We start from the raw sequence: 18,319 nt of genomic DNA on the forward strand, positions 1-18,319 counted from the left end.
GGCTGCTTTAACCCTATGCTTGGCAGATGATTTTAGATGATTCTGTGTTCAATAAATGTTATAAATTGAGCATGAGCATCAATGACATTAACTAAAGCAACAGCACTATAGATTGTAGAATATGTGGCATGGTAATAGGCTAATCTAGGAATAGCATATGGAGACTTTCTGAGCAATAGTCCTGCATGAATATGTAGGAAAGAAGCGAAATACTTTTACATTTTACCAAGACTTGCACATATTGTTATTCACAAATAAGACACTAGCAACATTTTAGGATTAGCCTACTTGGAAAGCTGAGCACCCAAAAATACTCAATGATGGAATTGGTTATTTAGCCAAACCCTTTGCTGACAGAGGTGTATAATTTATGCATGTATGACTTTATATAGTACTACTGGAATATGCAGTGCTGTACATGTAACAATACAGAAATTTCAAAACAATAATTAAAAACATTGTAATAAGTCAATATATGTGGAATACATGCCATGTGGTGAGAGACATAGAAGAAATTAGGTTTCTGCCCCATAGAGCTTACAATCTTAAGCAGTTTGATAACATTCTAGCACAAATAGGAGGGTAAAAGTGCACAAAGGTTGGGGCTTTGGCCTAAAGTGCTAAGACTGGACCAGATAATATTCTATAATAAGCATGTATTCTCCAAATCGCAAATGACGATAAACTTATTATATAATTGTGCTTATTATAAAAGCACTGGCATATGAATACCAGGGGTATTATGAACTGTGTTTTATTCTTATAACTGAATGAAATGCGGCAAGCATGCTTTTAATCAAGTCCCAATAAAATGAAAAGTATTATATGTTACTCTGAAATGATGGTCTGGTGAATGCACACTCATTGGAATAAGATGCTGGTATTCTGAACAGTTTGCCTGAAATATGCATAGATTTACCAAATGTATGTATGTATGTATATTTTTATTTCTAAAGTGCTCCTTGAGGGCAAAGCACTGCACAGCAAAACAATAAATTAGTAGTAACAAACAAGGGGTCATTGGAATAAAAAGTAACTAAGTGCATTATTAGAAATATAGGCATACAAGTGACTTACATGTGACTGGTCCGCATCAACCCTCGTGGTGGCCGGACTCCGCTCCAGGCACAGTAACAACGTCCAAGGTAGCAGTAGATAGACGGGAGCCAATAACCACGGGTAGTTTTAGAATAAAAAAAAGTCTTTATTTCCAAGCATCTTTAAAAACACAAACCGGTATCCTCCTGGGGCTCTTTAACTAAACCATGATGTGTCTAGTCACCTGACGCGTTTCGTGCCTCTCTTTGGCACTTCATCAGAGGTGGTCTAGTCCTAGCTCTCTGCCTTATATAGTGTATACAATTAAAATAATGTACCCTTTAAAATTTGCATATTACACTTTTGGTTTATTATCAGGCTGTAACTTTGCTATATAATTGTGGGAATCTTAATCAAACTTGTACAATAGTCGGAATCTAAGTTAGGGGGTATTTCTATCCATATATATTTAATTTAGTTTAATTTAAAGAAAACATGAAACCTCCCAATCACTGTTTAACCCCTGTGGGTGGCATGTTTTCAATGTAAAAATCCAATATACCTCCCTTTGGTCTATCACTTTCTGCAAATCTCCTCCTCTCACTCCTAATTTGACTAATTCAATACCTTGGAATTTTATTAAGCTGAAGTTACCATTGTGTTTTAACATAATGTGGCTGAAATTCTTCTATGATTATGGCTAGTTTGATCCAAATTGTTTAAGTCAATTGGAATGAGGTGAACTCGCACCCGTTCTTTTAGGGTTCTGCAAGTTCGACCCACATATTGTTTGCCACACTCACATGTGGCTAGATAAATAATGCATTTAGAGTCACAATTGATATAACTTCGTATAGGGAAATTCTTCCAGTTATACTACTCTGGAAACTATCCTTTATCATTATGTGTTTGAAGACCTTACATCTATTTTTACCACATTTGTAACATCCATTTTTGTTTAACCATTTATTGCTTTCTTTTCTAGTTTTTTTTGAAGAATATAAGCTTGGGGAAACATCACTTGCAATGGTTCTATTGTGTTTGAATACAAATCTAATGTCATCTAGAACTGACTGGTCTAACAATGGATCCATTCTGAGGACATCTAATCTTTTTTTGATTATTTTCCTAATCTGATTTGCCTGGCTGCTATAAGGAGTAATAAACAATGTTGACTGTTCATTATTAGAAATACAATTCACATAAATATAAAAAATATAATTACAATACAAATTAAGTGCTCAGTGTCAAGGGAACAAAAGGCTAGAGGACCCTACCCCGTAGGGCTTACAGTCTAAATGTATGTGTCATGTAAGGGTACTGAAATAAAAATATTGTACACATTTTCCCAGGCATAGACAAGTAATCAAGAAGAATGCAATAGAATCACTAAAACAATAAAAACACTCAAAACAAAGCTTATTTTTCAGTAGCTTCAGGAAGCAGCACACAGTGGGCCTGGAAGTTAGGATGATTTCCACGTCTGCTGCTTTTCTGAGACCTGTGGCAGTTCCCCATGGGCCATTTGTTTTCCAGTTTACTCATTGATTAGGGGCAGGGGTGGGAGCTGAAACCCTGGACTGGCTTTACAAGCTGGTTTAGCATTTTCCAAGAGAGGGGGGCTTGCATATCGTAAAGTCTATAAAGGCAAGTAAAGACTTTTTATTACACAAATCTTTGTGTTTTGCGATATGTGGCAAACAAGTAGCTAAAGTTTGTATTGTAATTTATGTGTATGGTTAGTTTCTGGTGACCATTTGGGAGTATAGCAGAACCTCAATTGGGAAGAGTATTTTTATTGTTTCTATGTAAGACTAGTTAGTGCTTGGTAATAGAACTTCTTGATGATAGCATTATACACTTCCCACTGAGGATGCTACATGTCCCTTTCCCTAAGAAAGTGGAGGTACGATATCCACCAAATGCATTAGTGCATTGCAAGATGAGGCATTTCAAAGATTTAAAGCAACACTTCATTATAATGAAAGAGGTTACTGCAGTGTGATTTTAGCATGGTGGGGCACCAGTGCTTAGTATCTACACATAACCAACTGGCACTGGTTTTATGTTAAACTAACACTCCAACATATATATTTATATGTGTTGTTTCTTGTTTATTTTGAACTATGTACAAAACTGAACCAACCTGAGACTTCTGAGTTGTAAAGTGCTGCATAACAACATGTCTTTTGTTGGTACTCAAATGTATTGCCTGCAACAAGAGCTGAAGCTACGAAAATAGCCGAAGCCGAACTCCCGAAGCAGCGAAAAGACCCGAAGTCACGAAAACAGCTGAAATTGAAGTCCTGAAGCAGCGAAAAGACCCTAAGTCACGAAAACAGTCGAAACTGAAGTCTTGAATCGGCAAAGAAACCCAAAGTCACAAAAACAGTCGAAATTGAAGTCCTGAAGCAGCGAAAAGACCCTAAGTCACGAAAACAGTCGAAATTGAAGTCCTGAAGTGGCAAAAAAACCCAAAGTCACGAAAACAGTCGAAATTGAAGTCCTGAAGCAGCGAAAAGACCCTAAGTCACGAAAGGAGGTGAAGTTGAAGTCCCGAAGCCATGAGTTCAATTCTACTGAGCACCAATTTGTGTTTTTTGTTTTTTTAATCCCCTGTCCACCAAGTTATTATTTTAATATTCTATAGGCCCCTGCCACCAATGTTTTTTTTTAAATATTCTCTGGGGCCCCAATTTTTTTTAACTTGTAAGGGGGGCCCTGGCTCCAATGTTTTTTTTTTAACTTATAGGGGGCCCTGGTCTCCAATTATTATTTTTAACTTGTAGGGGGGCCCTGACCACCAATTTTTTTAAAACAATTTGAGGGGGGCCCTGGCACCAGTTTTTTTAAAAAAAATTCGTTAGTATACAGCAAAATAAAATCCACCAACACAAATTAAAGTTTAAAATCACAAATCCTTTATTAAGAAATACCTTACTGAAACTCCACTTCCTGTCCTCTTCAGAAAAGGCGACCATCCATACTGCAGTGATCGATTTCTCCTCCCTGGCTCTATCCCATATTCTGACAATATGTGAAAGAGCCGTGGTCCTTGGTAAGAAGCAGGCAGCGCTGGGCCAGTGGAAGTGTGACTCCGGCGATCGGTTTAGTGGGTCTAAGTGTGGGAAGAAGAGTCTTGCGAGTCTGCGAGCATCGAGGCCGCTCAATTGAAATCTCTCTCCCTTGTCAGCTATTTCTGGAGGAAGCCGTGGTAGTGGAACTCTGTGTTTTCGGTAAGCGGGGTCCCAAGAGGGAGCAGCGGCAGTGGCCCTAATTACTTTGCGCTACAGGTGTCTGCGATCCTTGTTAGTTATGTCCGGGGCCCCTCTCTTGTGTCATTAGTACAGCAGCTGTCTATCTTCCTCTCCGCACCTGTACCGCAGCAACAGCGAAAGGAGACCGGCCGGGGCCAGGCAATATGGGATAGAGCCAGGGAGGAGAAATCCAGCGCCGAACGATAGATCGTCGCCCTTCTGAAGAGGACAGGAAGTGGAGTTTCAGTAAGTTATTTCTTAATAAAGGATTTGCGATTTTAAACTTTAATTTGTGTTGTTTTTTTTTTGCTGTATACTAACAATTTTTTTTTATAAAAAATTTGATGTTACTGGTCCTTTAACTTATAAGGGGGCCCTGGCCATCAATAGCTTTTTATAACTTTTGTGTGTGGGGGGCGGGATCTGGGGTGGGCGATTTCTAATGGTGGCCCTGTTTACAGGCACTCACCAGAAAAAGGAATAAAAATAAAATGTATTTCTTAGCACTTAAGGCAACTACGTTTCGCATCACTAAGTTGAATTGCGTGTGGTCGTGACGCCACGCTCTCGCGAGATGAGATTTGTGACGTTGGCATTAGTTGGCTGGCGGATGCCGGCAGGACATTAAACGGCGTTGTGGGACGTTTAAGCCACGAACCAGGACTGAGGTCTGTGTTAAAACATCGGATGCACTGTCCTGCGGAAAGCTTGACTGTGGGCGGGATGCAGTAATCAACGTGACTTAAATATAGGCGTGTAAATAAGTAGCAAGAAGAACAATGTCTTAAATACCCAGGCAATGGAGGGACTGTTTATAACCAGCGCCCTCAAGAGCAATCGGAAATAATAGGCCACCAAGAACCCACTTTGACACCGTTACCTCAAGACACCGTAGAAGCTGAAGAATCCATTCGAAAGCAGAGTCCGCAGGAGGCTAGTGTTAACCTGAACCATTGTGAGCCTTCTCATAGAAGAATCTCTCAGACCATTCATTACAATGCGTGGTTACACATGGAAAATTCCAAAATGAACACTGGCCAGGTGATGCATAGCACAACAATAGATACAGGGGGGACATTTAACAATATTAGTGACAATGAGTCAAGTCACACTAGTTTGCCATACTGGGAGGAGGCTCAGAATATGGCTCCCCAATCGTGGATACACATAAGTTCCAATGAGGACCTTGTCAGACCAGGATTTCAGGAGACTAACTCACTTGGCTTTCAGGATGTACCTCTTCATAAAATGAACCACCAAAAAGCAAATACTCCTACCCACTCCCATGAATTCTGCCTCCACACTGCTCTCCAAGATACTATTTTGCAGAAGCCTCTTTCCAAAGATTTAGGTACCCAGTTATGCTCGGATGAACCCCAGTCCGAAGAGTTCCCATTGTTGGTGGATGCATTCTCAGTTTTAGGATTGCAGGAAGATCCAGGTGGCGGCACAGCCTCGGATGATGCAATCTCAACTTCCCCAAGTCCAGAACCAGGGGATGTGTTTGATGTGGTTGCTGCCGAGAACCTACTTGGGCCTGGAAATCTGAGGAGGGGAGTCAACATGACAGAAGGGGTGCCAGTGCCAAGCTCAGAGCATGTAGCGGAAATTGTAGGAAGGCAGGGTGGGTTAATTCTCCTCTTTTAAATAAGTGTAAAAAATGTATGAAATAAACTGTACAGTTTCTTTTACATATCTTGGTAAATAATTCCAATTGTACTCTCTTAAAAAAGAAACAAACACCTTCTTAAAAAACTCTACCCCACATAGACTCCTCTCCCACCCCCCACCCCCCACACCAGCCTATCTGCTACCCCAGGCAAATGTCCCTAACCTTTTATTTACCACTGATTCAAGGATCAGAGTTCACAGCAGCCATCTTCCCGGTCTTCGGTAATCTGACAACGAGACCGGTGTGGCGGCGCATGCGCAGTTGGAGAAATATCTCGGTTCCCAACAACTGCACATGCAATGAAATTGACGGAAATCGCTGAAAGATGGCTGCTGTGAACTCAGATCCCTAAATCTGCACGAGGGGTAAAGCTGGCCATAGATGTTGAAATTTTTAAAAGATCAGATCCTGATCGTGAGACCACGATCTTCTCAGAACGATCGTACCAATTTACCATCAACTAAAAAGACCAATTTGCCAGGAAAACAAAGGGGAGCTGCCTGCTTGGCCCTGCATACCTAGATAGATTGCACTGGGACCGACAAAGATTTTTTGACCTGGCCGATCAATTTCCTGACAGATGTCGGCCGAAAAATCGTAAGATATACAATCATTCGAATCCCACTATCTGCACGATAATTTCGAAGGATTGATCGGGCTTCCCTAAAATCGGTCGTTCGCAAGAAGAATCGTCGCGTCTATAGGGAGCTTAAGTAAAAAGTTAGGGCCATTTGCCTGGGGTAGCAGCTAGAGTCTATGTGGGGTGGGTTTTTTTTTTATTAAGGGTTTGTTTCTCCTTTAAACTTTTGCAATTACTAATAAGCATATTCATTAAAGGGGTAATTCACCTGTAAGTTAACTTTTAGTATATTATAAAATAGCTAATTCTCAGCATTTATTTTTTTTATAGTTTTATAGTCTACTTCTGACTCTTTCCAGCTTTCAAATGGGGTCACTGACCCCCTCTAAAAAACAAATGCTCTGTAAGGCTACACATGTATTGTTATTGCTTTTTATTACTCATCTTTCTATTCAGCCCCTCTCCTATTCATATTTCAGATTCTTATTCAAATGCATGGTTGCTAAGGTTAATAACAAAGTAATCCCTCCTTAAAAAGATGGAATTCACTTTTATCAGTGACTACAAGATTCATATATCTTTTCTTAGTTATGCATTTTTGCCTTTTCATCAGTTATGTTTGTAAGATCCCATGTGACAGCTGAGAGCACTGAATATTAGTTTGCCTCCAAAAGAACAAAAACAATTGAACTTATTGACTGGAGTCTGAAGAAAATGCTTCTTTTTTTTTTTGATTTTTATGTAGATTGTCAGCATAGCATCTAAAGTTTCAAAAGCTGTAGAAATTTCATTAGCAACTTTCTAACATTTCTTTTATATGTGCATAATGTACACTACATTGTAGTATTTTATTTCTGTGTCTAATACACACTAAGCAGAGAGGACATTGTACAACTATGTATGCCTAGTTAGCCCAATAAGATCACATAATATGTTTGTTTTTATGCATATTTTCTCCAAATTTCTCTGTGTATTTAGATACTTGAATGGGTTGTTAATTCAAAATAAAAATATTTGCATAGGGAAAGAAAATGTAATTGAAGTTAATATTCCATTATACATTGATAAAGTGTCAATAATTTTAATGCTATTTGTAAACTTAATTGCTATTGAAAAGAGTATTTGTCTGTTCTCTGCTGTGCTGATTCTGACTATATATATTGTTTAAACAACATTGAAGTATTCAGCTTTATTTCAGCCAAGACCTATGTTCTCACAATGCCGCACACACTTTTGTAAAGTCTATTAATCACAGAACACGCAAGGTATTGTGGGAACTGGAAACTTTGCTGGAGAAGGGTGACTTTCTACATGTTTTAGTGATGCAGGTAATGAAAGCCAGACGTTCAATGGAGAGGAAAGCCGAGCCAGGAAATATTTATTCAAATTATGTTTACAAATGCTTTCTAAAATCTCTGAAAATCTGTAATTAAGCTTTATAGGTATATATTTACAACTTACATCTTCTTTCATTATGTAATTTTTTTATCTGGTTTTATAACACATAGGGATGCACCGAATCCACTATTTTGGATTCGGCCAAACCCCCGAATCCTTCGCGCAAGATTTGGCCGAATACCATGTGCAATTAGGGTTGGGAAGGGGAAAGCATTTTTTACTTCCTTGTTTTCTGACAAAAAGTCACACAATTTCCCTCCCCGCCCATAATTTGCATATGCAAATTTGGATTCGGTTCGGCCAGGCAGAAGGATTTGGCCGAATCTGAATCCTGCTGAAAAAGGAAGAATCCTGGCCGAATCCCGAACCGAATCCTGGATTCGGTGCATCCCTAATAACATTTGAGCAACGTTTAGCGGTCATTTCCTAAATAAGTAATGTTTTCTGCATATTTGTTCTCTCTAACCTAATCCCCCTCATTCCAGTTTCTCACAATAAATATGCTTTTCATCCTGGTCTCCTAAATAGCTATATTTAGACAAAAAAAAAAATTCACAAAGAGGAAGTGATCCTAGAAATAATTAAATTTATATTGGGGAGGATCAGTTAATAATAAAATGACCTTGGCATCCAAAGGGCTGAGTAGAGCTCCTGAGAAATCTGTGGGCAATACAAATCTCATGGAGAGCTGCATTCATTCTGCAGCCACCTCTTTGACAGCCTTTGTCTACGTCATACTACAGGTATGGGACCTGTTATCTAGAATGTTTGGGATCCGGATAATGAATCTTTTTGAAATTTGGATCTTCATACCTTAAAGGTATGACCTGTCACGCTAAGAAATAATTCCAAATTCGTATCTATTGTGTTTCTTATGCAAAATTACTTACTTTACTTACACTATATAAATTATTTAAATATTGGTTGCAGTCAGCCTTGTCATTCACCACCAGAGCAAGCAGGCAGCAGCCATTTTGTGGATACTGTTATTAAGACTAGCATTGTAACACCTCAAAATCTTGTTTATGTACCAGAACGGGGGACCTGATGCCCATACCTTTTCATTTGGCTACAAAATTATAAACTGTGAACAGGGAGAGGGGAGGCAACATGTAGGAAATTCAGAATGGAAAGTGAAATTAATTGCTTGCACGGCTTCTATGCCTAAGGCATAGAGGAGGTGCAGTCAAAATATGATTGACAGCTGAAATCTTTAAATGCATTTATTATAAGTATGGATGTTTTAATGTAAAATAGAATTTGGGTTTTGTGTCTAATTTTGAAAGGACTTTTTATTATACAGCTTTTTATGTCTGGGTGGCAGGTCCACTTTAAGTCTACTAGAAAATCATATCAGCATGAAATAAACCCAATAGGCTGGTTTTGCTTCCGATAAGGATTAATTACATATTAGTTAGGATCAAGTACAGGTAATGTTTTATTATAGCAGAGAAAAAGGAAATCTCTTTTTTGTTTTTGGGTTATTTGTATAAAATAGAGTCTATGGGAGACAGCCTTTCCATAATTCAGAGTTTTCTGGTTTCAGGTTTCCAAATAATGGATCCTGTACCTGTAGAAGTTACACTACCTGTTTTATGTCCTTGTCATCTACTGTATAAAGTATCAGGTTTTGGTCAAAACGCCTGAATTATTATTTTTGCTGTTATCAGTCAGTGTTTGCTTGGCTGTCATATTTCATATGCCTGAGATATAACCATCTTCCCTCCAATGTTCTCGTCTATGTGGGTCAAAATAAGTACAAAGTGAATAACTATATAAATTTAAATATGGGAAGCTGAAGAACAAACGTTAATTAAAAAATGCAAATTGTTTTATATACCACTGCCTGCATTATATTAAAAGTTAGTTTTGTGATGAAGTATCCCTTCTAAAAAGGGCATACTTAATGGGAATAATATATTTGCAAATGTACTTTAAACCGTTGAAAGCAGTACTCCTGATTCAAAACCAGAAATCAGAAGTTAGTTTTGCATGCTTCTTCTCATAAACTGGCTTCTGCAACACTGTTTCAAAAATCAGATGCACCAGGATATAGAAAGGAAACCAAAAGCTTGATACTACTTTCAGAGGCGGTTATATTTACAAATAACTTTAGCCATTTAAACAAAAGCAAATAGTATAAGATCCATCTCCCGAAAATAAGACATTTTCGAAATGCAATGAATTAAAATTTGTTTACCATTTCTGAAATGACTGTTCGCTATTCTGTGTGTCTCTCTTCATGCAGGCGTGAGAATCAGATTGACAGAACAGTATATTAGGACTATAAATTAGCTGTCAATCAAAATTTGACTCAGACTCCTGCATGACGCGTGAGAATGAAGGGACACAGATGATGAGAGAGCGATACTAAAGATTATCTTGATTATTTCAGAATATGTGGAGAATGTTTCAATTATTATATTTGGAAAGTTCTGTATTTCCGCGAGATAGGGGTCAGGTTACGTTTTCAGTTTCATGATGTCCCCTTTTAAAAATTTGTAATTATTGTACAAATAAGTTGCTTACAATGACATTTTCTGTCATTAGGCAAATTATTATTTTAGGTTTACAATCCCTTTAATTTTAAATTTAACAACTTTAGTGCTTAAAAGACTGTCACACTTTGTATTTATATGAGTAAAGAGAAAGATTTGAATAATCTGCCAGTGTTATTTAGCCTGGTGGAGAAAACACCATGTGTGACATTAGCCTAATTAGGACATAGCTGGCCAACTTTTCCATGTACAATAGACCATAAATTATGAGCTAAATGATAACAAAATATCAATTTTATAAAAGAATTATCTTGACTTAACTGTTCACATTTTTTCCCATAGGTTGCAAAATTAAAGCCTTGCGAGCCAAAACAAATACTTACATCAAGACCCCAGTACGAGGGGAGGAGTCAATTTTTATTGTGACTGGCCGGAAAGAGGATGTGGAAATGGCTAAAAGAGAGATTCTAGCAGCTGCTGAGCACTTCTCTATCATAAGAGCCACACGCAACAAGGCCAGTGGAATTCCAAGTTGCACGCAAGGTCCTCCTAACTTACTTGGCCAAACCACAATACAAGTTCGCGTTCCCTACAGAGTTGTAGGTTTGGTGGTGGGACCTAAGGGGGCTACCATCAAAAGAATCCAACAGAGTACTCACACCTACATTGTAACACCCAGCCGAGACAAAGAACCAGTTTTTGAAGTCACAGGGATGCCAGAGAATGTTGACCGAGCACGGGAGGAAATCGAAGCACACATCAGTATGAGGACAGGGACTATGGTAGACATTCTTCCAGACAATGATTTTCACTCCAATGGTACAGATGTTTGCATGGACTTGCTTGGTGGAAACTCTGCTGCTTTATGGGCAAAGACATCAGCCCCTCGGCGAGGATCCAGTGGGTCACGTATTGGAAGCCTGAGTAGTTCGTCTGGTGAGAGCCTCTATTGTGGTACAACAGGCAGGGAACAGTGTCAAGATCATCTATTTAGACCAATGCTAGGTGGAAGATTTCCGGTGGCTACAGAACCCCATAGGGTTGCTCCACCTTTGGGCACTGACGAATCCGAATATGATTTTGATTTAGCACTAGATCTTAGTACACCAACTGCAATTTGGTCACCCTTTGAACCAAATGGAGGGCAACTTCAGAGCTTCACTGAATGTCCAGTCCAGCGGAAGCACAGTTTCAGTGGAACTCCACGGCTTTCACCAACCCTGGCTGATTCAAGCACTGGACTAGAACATCCTTTAGCACGTCGTATACATAGCGACCCTATCAGTGGGGTCTCCTGTCTGCTGCCCCAAGGCTCATTGTCCTCCTTCTCCAGCAGTACTGGCTATTCCTCGTCTTCCTCGCTGCCTGGGAGCTCCTCTGCTGCATCAGGTTCTCCGACTGACTCAAGCAGCTCAGAAGGCCAACGCAAGAGTGTGAGGGATTGTGTAGTGTGCTGTGAAAGTGAGGTAATTGCTGCCCTCGTGCCATGTGGACACAATCTTTTTTGCATGGAATGTGCCATCAGAGTCTGTGAACAGGAATTACCAGAATGCCCAGCCTGCCATGCTCCTGCAAAACAAGCAATACGTATCTTCTCCTAGCCTCAGAAATAGTCAATAACACTAAAACTAAACAAACAAAAATAGCATTGCTGAAACTTATTGTCTGGATTTTGTGTGTTAACATTTTATAGTTTTTAAGCAAAATATTTAGATTATTTAACGTATCAGGAAAGAGAGAGGCATGCAACAACCCAGAGAGGATGTGTTGTGGATGGGAGTTAACTCACAATTGAAATATTTCAGATGTTTACAAAACAAGTAGACCCCTTCTAAGCTTTTAATGATTATTATAAGCACCAAAAACAACACAGATCACAAGTAGTCTAAACAATATTCAATTTTAAAAAAAGAAAAGAAACTAAAAGAGTAATACGTTTGCACTTTTTATGCTTTGTGAGGTGAGAAATCGGGACATGTTAAAACAATATTTTTAAGATTTTTAACCCAAAGTGTTGGAAATGTTTGAGTTAGAACTGTTTTAAGTATATACCCTGTGCACTGCAGGGATGAGTTATGTGATTCTGAAAAAAATCCATATTACCCGTAAATAAATCCACTTACTCTCCTAGGCATAAGGTTTCATACTCTCTATTTAATGGTTTCTGTATATTAATTTGTAATATACTGCATGCCAAAATTCACACAATTTATAATGTGTACAAATCTAAGAATATTTGCATGTTTACAAAATACAGAAACCTCCCAAATTTTAGTAAAGTAGGGTTAAAAGAAAAAACTTCTTTAACCCTAAAGTGACCTCAGCATGGAGAAAACCTCAAGGCTACGTTGTACATTAAAGAAAATAGAATTTCTGTAATACTAGAATTTCCGTTATACAGTAATCCTTGCATTAGGGGATGTAGGTCTGTTGTGCTGTGTGTATATACAGTGCATGGCCACTAAACCATTACATATTTTTTGCATATTCTTACTAAAAATAGCAAGCAGTGGGAGGAAACAAATTGTAGAATTTGTCTTTTAACGTTTTCCCTGCTGACAATGTAAAATCTACATTGCTGGCAAAGAGGTTACAGTGCCAGTGAGATTCAATGTTCTGTGATTTGTTCAGTTGTGGAAAAAAACATGTTGCCTAGCACAGTTCCATAACAGAGGCAAACTTAAAATCGTAAATAATGTATGACATAATGTTTACATTTGTTTCCAGCCTCTCATTTTCCTATGTTTTGACGCAATTATGTCCTTATTTAATTATTTTTCCTTTTGAGGATTTAGCTGCATGTTCATTTTCAACTGAACTAAATTTTCTTTTAGGGCAATGGCACATGTGGGGAGATTCTCAACATTTTGTTGTCAACACAATTTCCAGCTTTGGGTTGGCAACAAAAAGGTGGGAATTGCCTATCCACTGACTTGAATTGGAAATGTTTTAGGGAAAATTAAACATTTCAGCCTAATTAGCAAGACGGTTCATGCTGAAGCTGCATTAGGTTTGAAAACTGCAGTGGATCACAGATATTGATGGTAGGAAGCGAAATACAAGAAATTTTCTTCATATCGCCCAAATCAGATTTTGCATTGTGCTGATATTCTTAGTTGCTCAGTGAATGAGGTTAGGTCATCTGAAATCACTTATGCAAATGCTTGGCAGGTAATTGACACTCGGATGCATGGCACAGGAATCCATCACTTGAAAGAGTTTTTATAAGCATTTCCAGGTGATTTTAGGCCACTTCCTGAGTTACTCAGCTCACTGAAAGAAAGGAGAACATTTCCTTCTCTACGTGTCTTGTGTTATACAGCTTGCCTATGTGCTTCCAGGGGGCAATAGCCATCAACTAAAGAAGTATTAAGGATGCATGTGATTGCTTGCCGGTCAGACTTAGATATCAAATTTAGCACACATGACCAGTGTTTTTTTTTTTTTTTTTAATGTTTGATGAGCGAGACAAAGCCTGGAAGACTGCAACCAACTGCACAAATTACACAAAATATATCTGCAATTTTAAAGCTTGCTTGTGAATGTAGTGGGAACTAAGGTGCAAACACAGCAATACTGACCTTAATCTTACATGACTAAGGGTCGTTTGACCTATAATCATGTCTCCAGTGTCAGGAAAGAATATACGGTAGTTAGGTGAACTATACATGTGGGTTTCACACTCCTGTATCACTATAGCTTTTGAAGGCTGATATACTTAGGGGCATACCGATAAGTGTGTAAAAAAAAAAAAAAAAAGTGCTGTTGGGACTATTTATCCTCAGGTTAATGCCATTCTATGTTATGTAAGCACCTGCATTTATAAAGCTGTGTAATGAATTTTGGCAAATGTGTAGTGAGTGTAACCTTCTGGTGTAAGAAATAGATATTTGTACAGCTTTTTTTTTAAAAAAAATGTGGTACAGCTTTTTTACAAAGATCATAAAACAGATTACAAGATTATAAAGCAAATATTTATCCTACCTGAACTTGCCCATATAAAAAAATTATATAAATGCTGCTTCTAACTATGGAATGAAGTCTGCCTGCTGATATTAGCAATGGATAAAGTTAAGGGCAATAAGACACAAGTACATTTGATCTGCCCTACTATATATTCTTCTGAAAATAGCAGCAATCCTGGGTAATTGAAAGAAAATGCCTTCCCAAGCTTTATAATTACATTTAGAAATATAGCCCCCTAGTGTATAGCTTTCATTAATAGAATGTTCTATACTTCATTGGTCACTTTGGTCATTTGTAGATGTTTTATATTTAAATGAGCGTGACCATCAAAAAGTCCTACCAATGTGGTATTCCCATGATGAAGTACAGAAATTATCTGACAGGACCCTTTAACACTTCTAGGTATAACCATGCATTGCAAAGAATCCACACAATCGAGAATATCATCCAAAGAATTGATCCATATTGACTTAACAAATTCAGTTTGTCCTTATATAACACTTTCTTTGTGGAACTGATGCAGTGAAAATAAAGGAGAAAAGCCTCGCTATATACCCCGACATGCTACCTCAGTCGGTAGCAACTGGTAAATCAAACAATCCACTGCCAGAGGGATTTACAGCGTGTTCCCCCTACAGTGGTTAAAAACAGACCTTGTTTTTCCACATGTGTTTTAATTGTGATATTTTTATTTTCTTTATTGTTTTTGTATTTAGATCTATTTTTTTATTCCCTCACCTCTGTTAGATTAATAGAATTTTCTCAGAGACGTTTTAAATAAAAAAAGGTAAAAAAAAAAATGCATATATATTAAAATATAAAGTATATATTTTATTTTAAAAAGAAACAAGCATTGTTAACCTTAATAGGAATCTGTTTACATCTACAGACCCCTGTTAGGTGTAAAGTGTATGAAGAGTTTTATTTTTTTCTAATCTTTCTTTAATAAAATACATTTTGTTATAAATTTGTGTGCTTCATAATTTAAAGTTCATAATTGAAAGTTTGTATCAGACATGGCTTCTGTAGGGCTCCCCACTTCCACATTTTTTCGGCACCTATAAACAGCACCCAAACGAAACGGCGCTTGGATAAGAGACTTAAATATAACACCTGGCGGCACTGGCACAGCTTTATAGGCCTTAATGAACGTGACGTCACGTTGGCCTAGATGTTTCCCGCATTTTCGGAATGAATAACGGGACCATATATTTACAGAGCACTGCATATATCTAACGCTGCCGCTGACATTCCACTTATTAGTCACTCAGTCAGCAGCACTGATAAGGTCCTATTAACCTCACTGCAAAGGACGTTGCACAGCTTAATAGCTTCCCTGTACGGCTACAGACTTGAGGTGTGAGAGGAAGGGACAAAAGCCCAGAGAACAATAGCACAAGGCAGGTGGGGTCATCTCTCCTCCCCCCACACACTCCAAGTGGGACAGGCAGCCATCCAAGTCAGTTTATATTATAAAAGAGGGACACACGAATTGTGACTAATTCTGGGTAGCCATATTGAAATGTCTAGACACTATAATATCTGTGACTGTTCCCTGTTTGTAACTACCAATATTTCCTCTGTGTTCCTTACAATATGTTTTCATGGCCCTTGATGTTTGGCCTAAATAAGCCATGCAACATGGCTTTTCTGCATGTAAATCTCATTATTTGTGTTACTTGTAGCAAAATGTCAATGGGATCAAGTTCATAAACTTGAGGAGCCAACCAGAAAGCATGCTATACTGGATCTAGTGACGACTAATGACCCAGAACATATGGCAAATGTGCAAATAGTCAAATCCCTGGGTAATGTGATAACATTTAATGTTTGGTGCAAAAAACAAATATACACTAGGGTAACAAACACTCAATATTTCAGAGAAGCAAATTTTAGCTCCTTAAGGGAAATACTGCAGATCATAGATTGGGTTTCAAGGTTTATGCTAAAAACATAGAACAGAAATAGTTGTAATTTAAAATGTTATTAAATCATTACTGTCCTCAACGTATTTCCTTAAGGCTATGGGCACAAAGGCTATTGTTAGTGGATGTTGTCAGCCTGTGTATTTTTACAGGCTGAGACAAGCAGATCTGCTCAGTGTCCCTGCTCCATTGATTTGAGTTCAATCAGCCTGTGTTTGGTCACACACTGTCCTCAGCTTCAGCCCACCGGATTTTTTCCCTGTGTCCCGTCGGGCCAGTCCAACACTGCCCAAAAGTAAATGTAAGAGCTTTCGAACCACCCTATGTGACTTAATTCAAAAGTAAAGAAGAGGAAGGCATTTAAGAACTATAAGTCAGAAGAGACATACGCTTTATGAATATAAATGCTTTAGCAAATGTTGAAAAACAGCAAACAGGAGAAAACTGGCTACAGGATTCAGATTCAGATGGTGGTTTTTAATGGAATATTCTCTACTTGGAGTAGGGTTCTTAGCAGGGACCCACAGGGTCTTTATTGGGTCCACTTTTATTTAAAGGGAATCTATCACGATTTTATCATGTCATTTATAGCATTAAATTACACTGTATACGTTGCAAATAATTCAAAAGTTTTTTATTCTTGAACCAATCAATGTAATATTGGTTTGTAGGCAGCCTTCTTAGGTCGTTTTGCTTGATCCTGTGCTCATAGAAAGAGTCAGAAGTTTACATTGGAACTATTTTCAGATAAGCTATTTTTTCTCCTACTCAGTGGAAATGGAGGAGTCACAGTCACACTTGGGTGTTTTAATATGCTGTTTCTCATATGTACCACTAGGTGCACTGGGAGCATTTTTATAAATACAGGTGGCTATTATCTGGTTACCTTCACATTGTTTTGGTGGGTGATATCCAGGGCCGCCATTAGAAATCACGGGGCCTCCATACAACAAAATTTTCCTGGGCCCGCCCACCCTTGCACCCAAGCCCCACCCCTGATCCCACCCACTCCACATCACAATTAAAAGACCACACAGACATCAGTGCTAAAAAAGTAACCCCCCCTCTCATATTGATGGTCAGGGCCCCTTATAAGGAAAAAAAAAAACATTGGCACCAGGGCCCCCCATAAAAGTTTTTTTTAAAAAACCATTGGTTCCAGGGCCCCCCTTACAATTTAAAAAAAATTGGGGCCCCAAAAATAATTTTTTAAAAAAACATTGACGCCAGGGCCCCCTTACAATTTAAAAAAATTGGGGCCCCAAAAATTATTTTTTTAAAAAAAAACTTTGCGCCAGGGCCCCCCTTACAAGTTAAAAAAATTGGGGCCCCAACATTTTTTTTTCAAAAAGACATTTGTGCCAGGGCCCCCCTTACAAGTTAATAAAAATTGGGGCCCCAAAAAAAATTGGTGGCAGGGCCCTATAGATTATTAAAATAAAACATTGGTGGCCAGGGGATTAAAAAAAAAGCCACATTGGTGTCAGTAGCTGTTATAGCTGTTTTCGTGACTTCGGGTCTTTTCGCCGCTTCAGGACTTCAGTGTCGGCTCCTTTGGTGACTTTGTTTCTTTTCGCCGCTTCAGGACTTCAGTGTCGGCTTCTTTCGTGACTTCGGGTCTTTCCGCCACTTAGGACTTTGTATGTTCTGCACTTCCGCATTCGGCTGTTCGGGACTTCGCAAGCAGAGGCACAACTGCGGAGCAGTCAAGGGGGGCCCAGCTCTTCGAAAAGTGCAGCGCTGCCGGGCCCCCCTCTCCCCCCCTGATGGCAGCCCTGGTGATATCACTCCAACGTGCAGTGCAGCAGTAAAGAGTGACTGAAGTTTAGCAGAGCACAAGTCACATGACTGAGGGCACCTAGCAAACTATGAACCTGGCTAATTTAAAAAAAATCTGTTTGCTCTTTTCAGAAATGGATTTCAATGCAGGATTCTGGTAGAGGAGCAATATTAACTGACACATTTTGTAAAAAAACGTTTTCCCA

The 18,319-nt window shown here is 38.6% G+C and overlaps 1 protein-coding gene across 1 annotated transcript; it reads left to right on the forward strand.

Annotated features, from left to right (window-relative positions):
• Nucleotides 1-4,851: 4,851 nt before the first annotated feature.
• Nucleotides 4,852-12,780, forward strand: mex3d.L (mex-3 RNA binding family member D L homeolog). The gene is made up of 2 exons (XM_018254597.2): nt 4,852-5,919; nt 10,786-12,780. Exons 1-2 carry the CDS (start codon nt 5,307-5,309, stop codon nt 12,042-12,044), a joined length of 1,872 nt encoding a protein of 623 aa, XP_018110086.1. The 5' UTR covers nt 4,852-5,306; the 3' UTR covers nt 12,045-12,780.
• The last annotated feature ends 5,539 nt before the right edge of the window (nt 12,781-18,319 follow it).

The sequence above is a fragment of the Xenopus laevis genome, chromosome 1L, assembly GCF_017654675.1.
Source record: "Xenopus laevis strain J_2021 chromosome 1L, Xenopus_laevis_v10.1, whole genome shotgun sequence".
Taxonomy (NCBI): Eukaryota; Metazoa; Chordata; class Amphibia; order Anura; family Pipidae; genus Xenopus; species Xenopus laevis.

Excerpts from the sequence above, each read along its gene's own strand:
- mex3d.L (XM_018254597.2), top strand. The coding sequence starts at position 5,307 with ATGGAAAATTCCAAAATGAACACTGGCCAGGTGATGCATAGCACAACA. Across the intron at positions 5,920-10,785 it reads GGAAATTGTAGGAAGGCAGG|GTTGCAAAATTAAAGCCTTG; the intron begins GTGGGTTAATTC and ends TTTTTCCCATAG.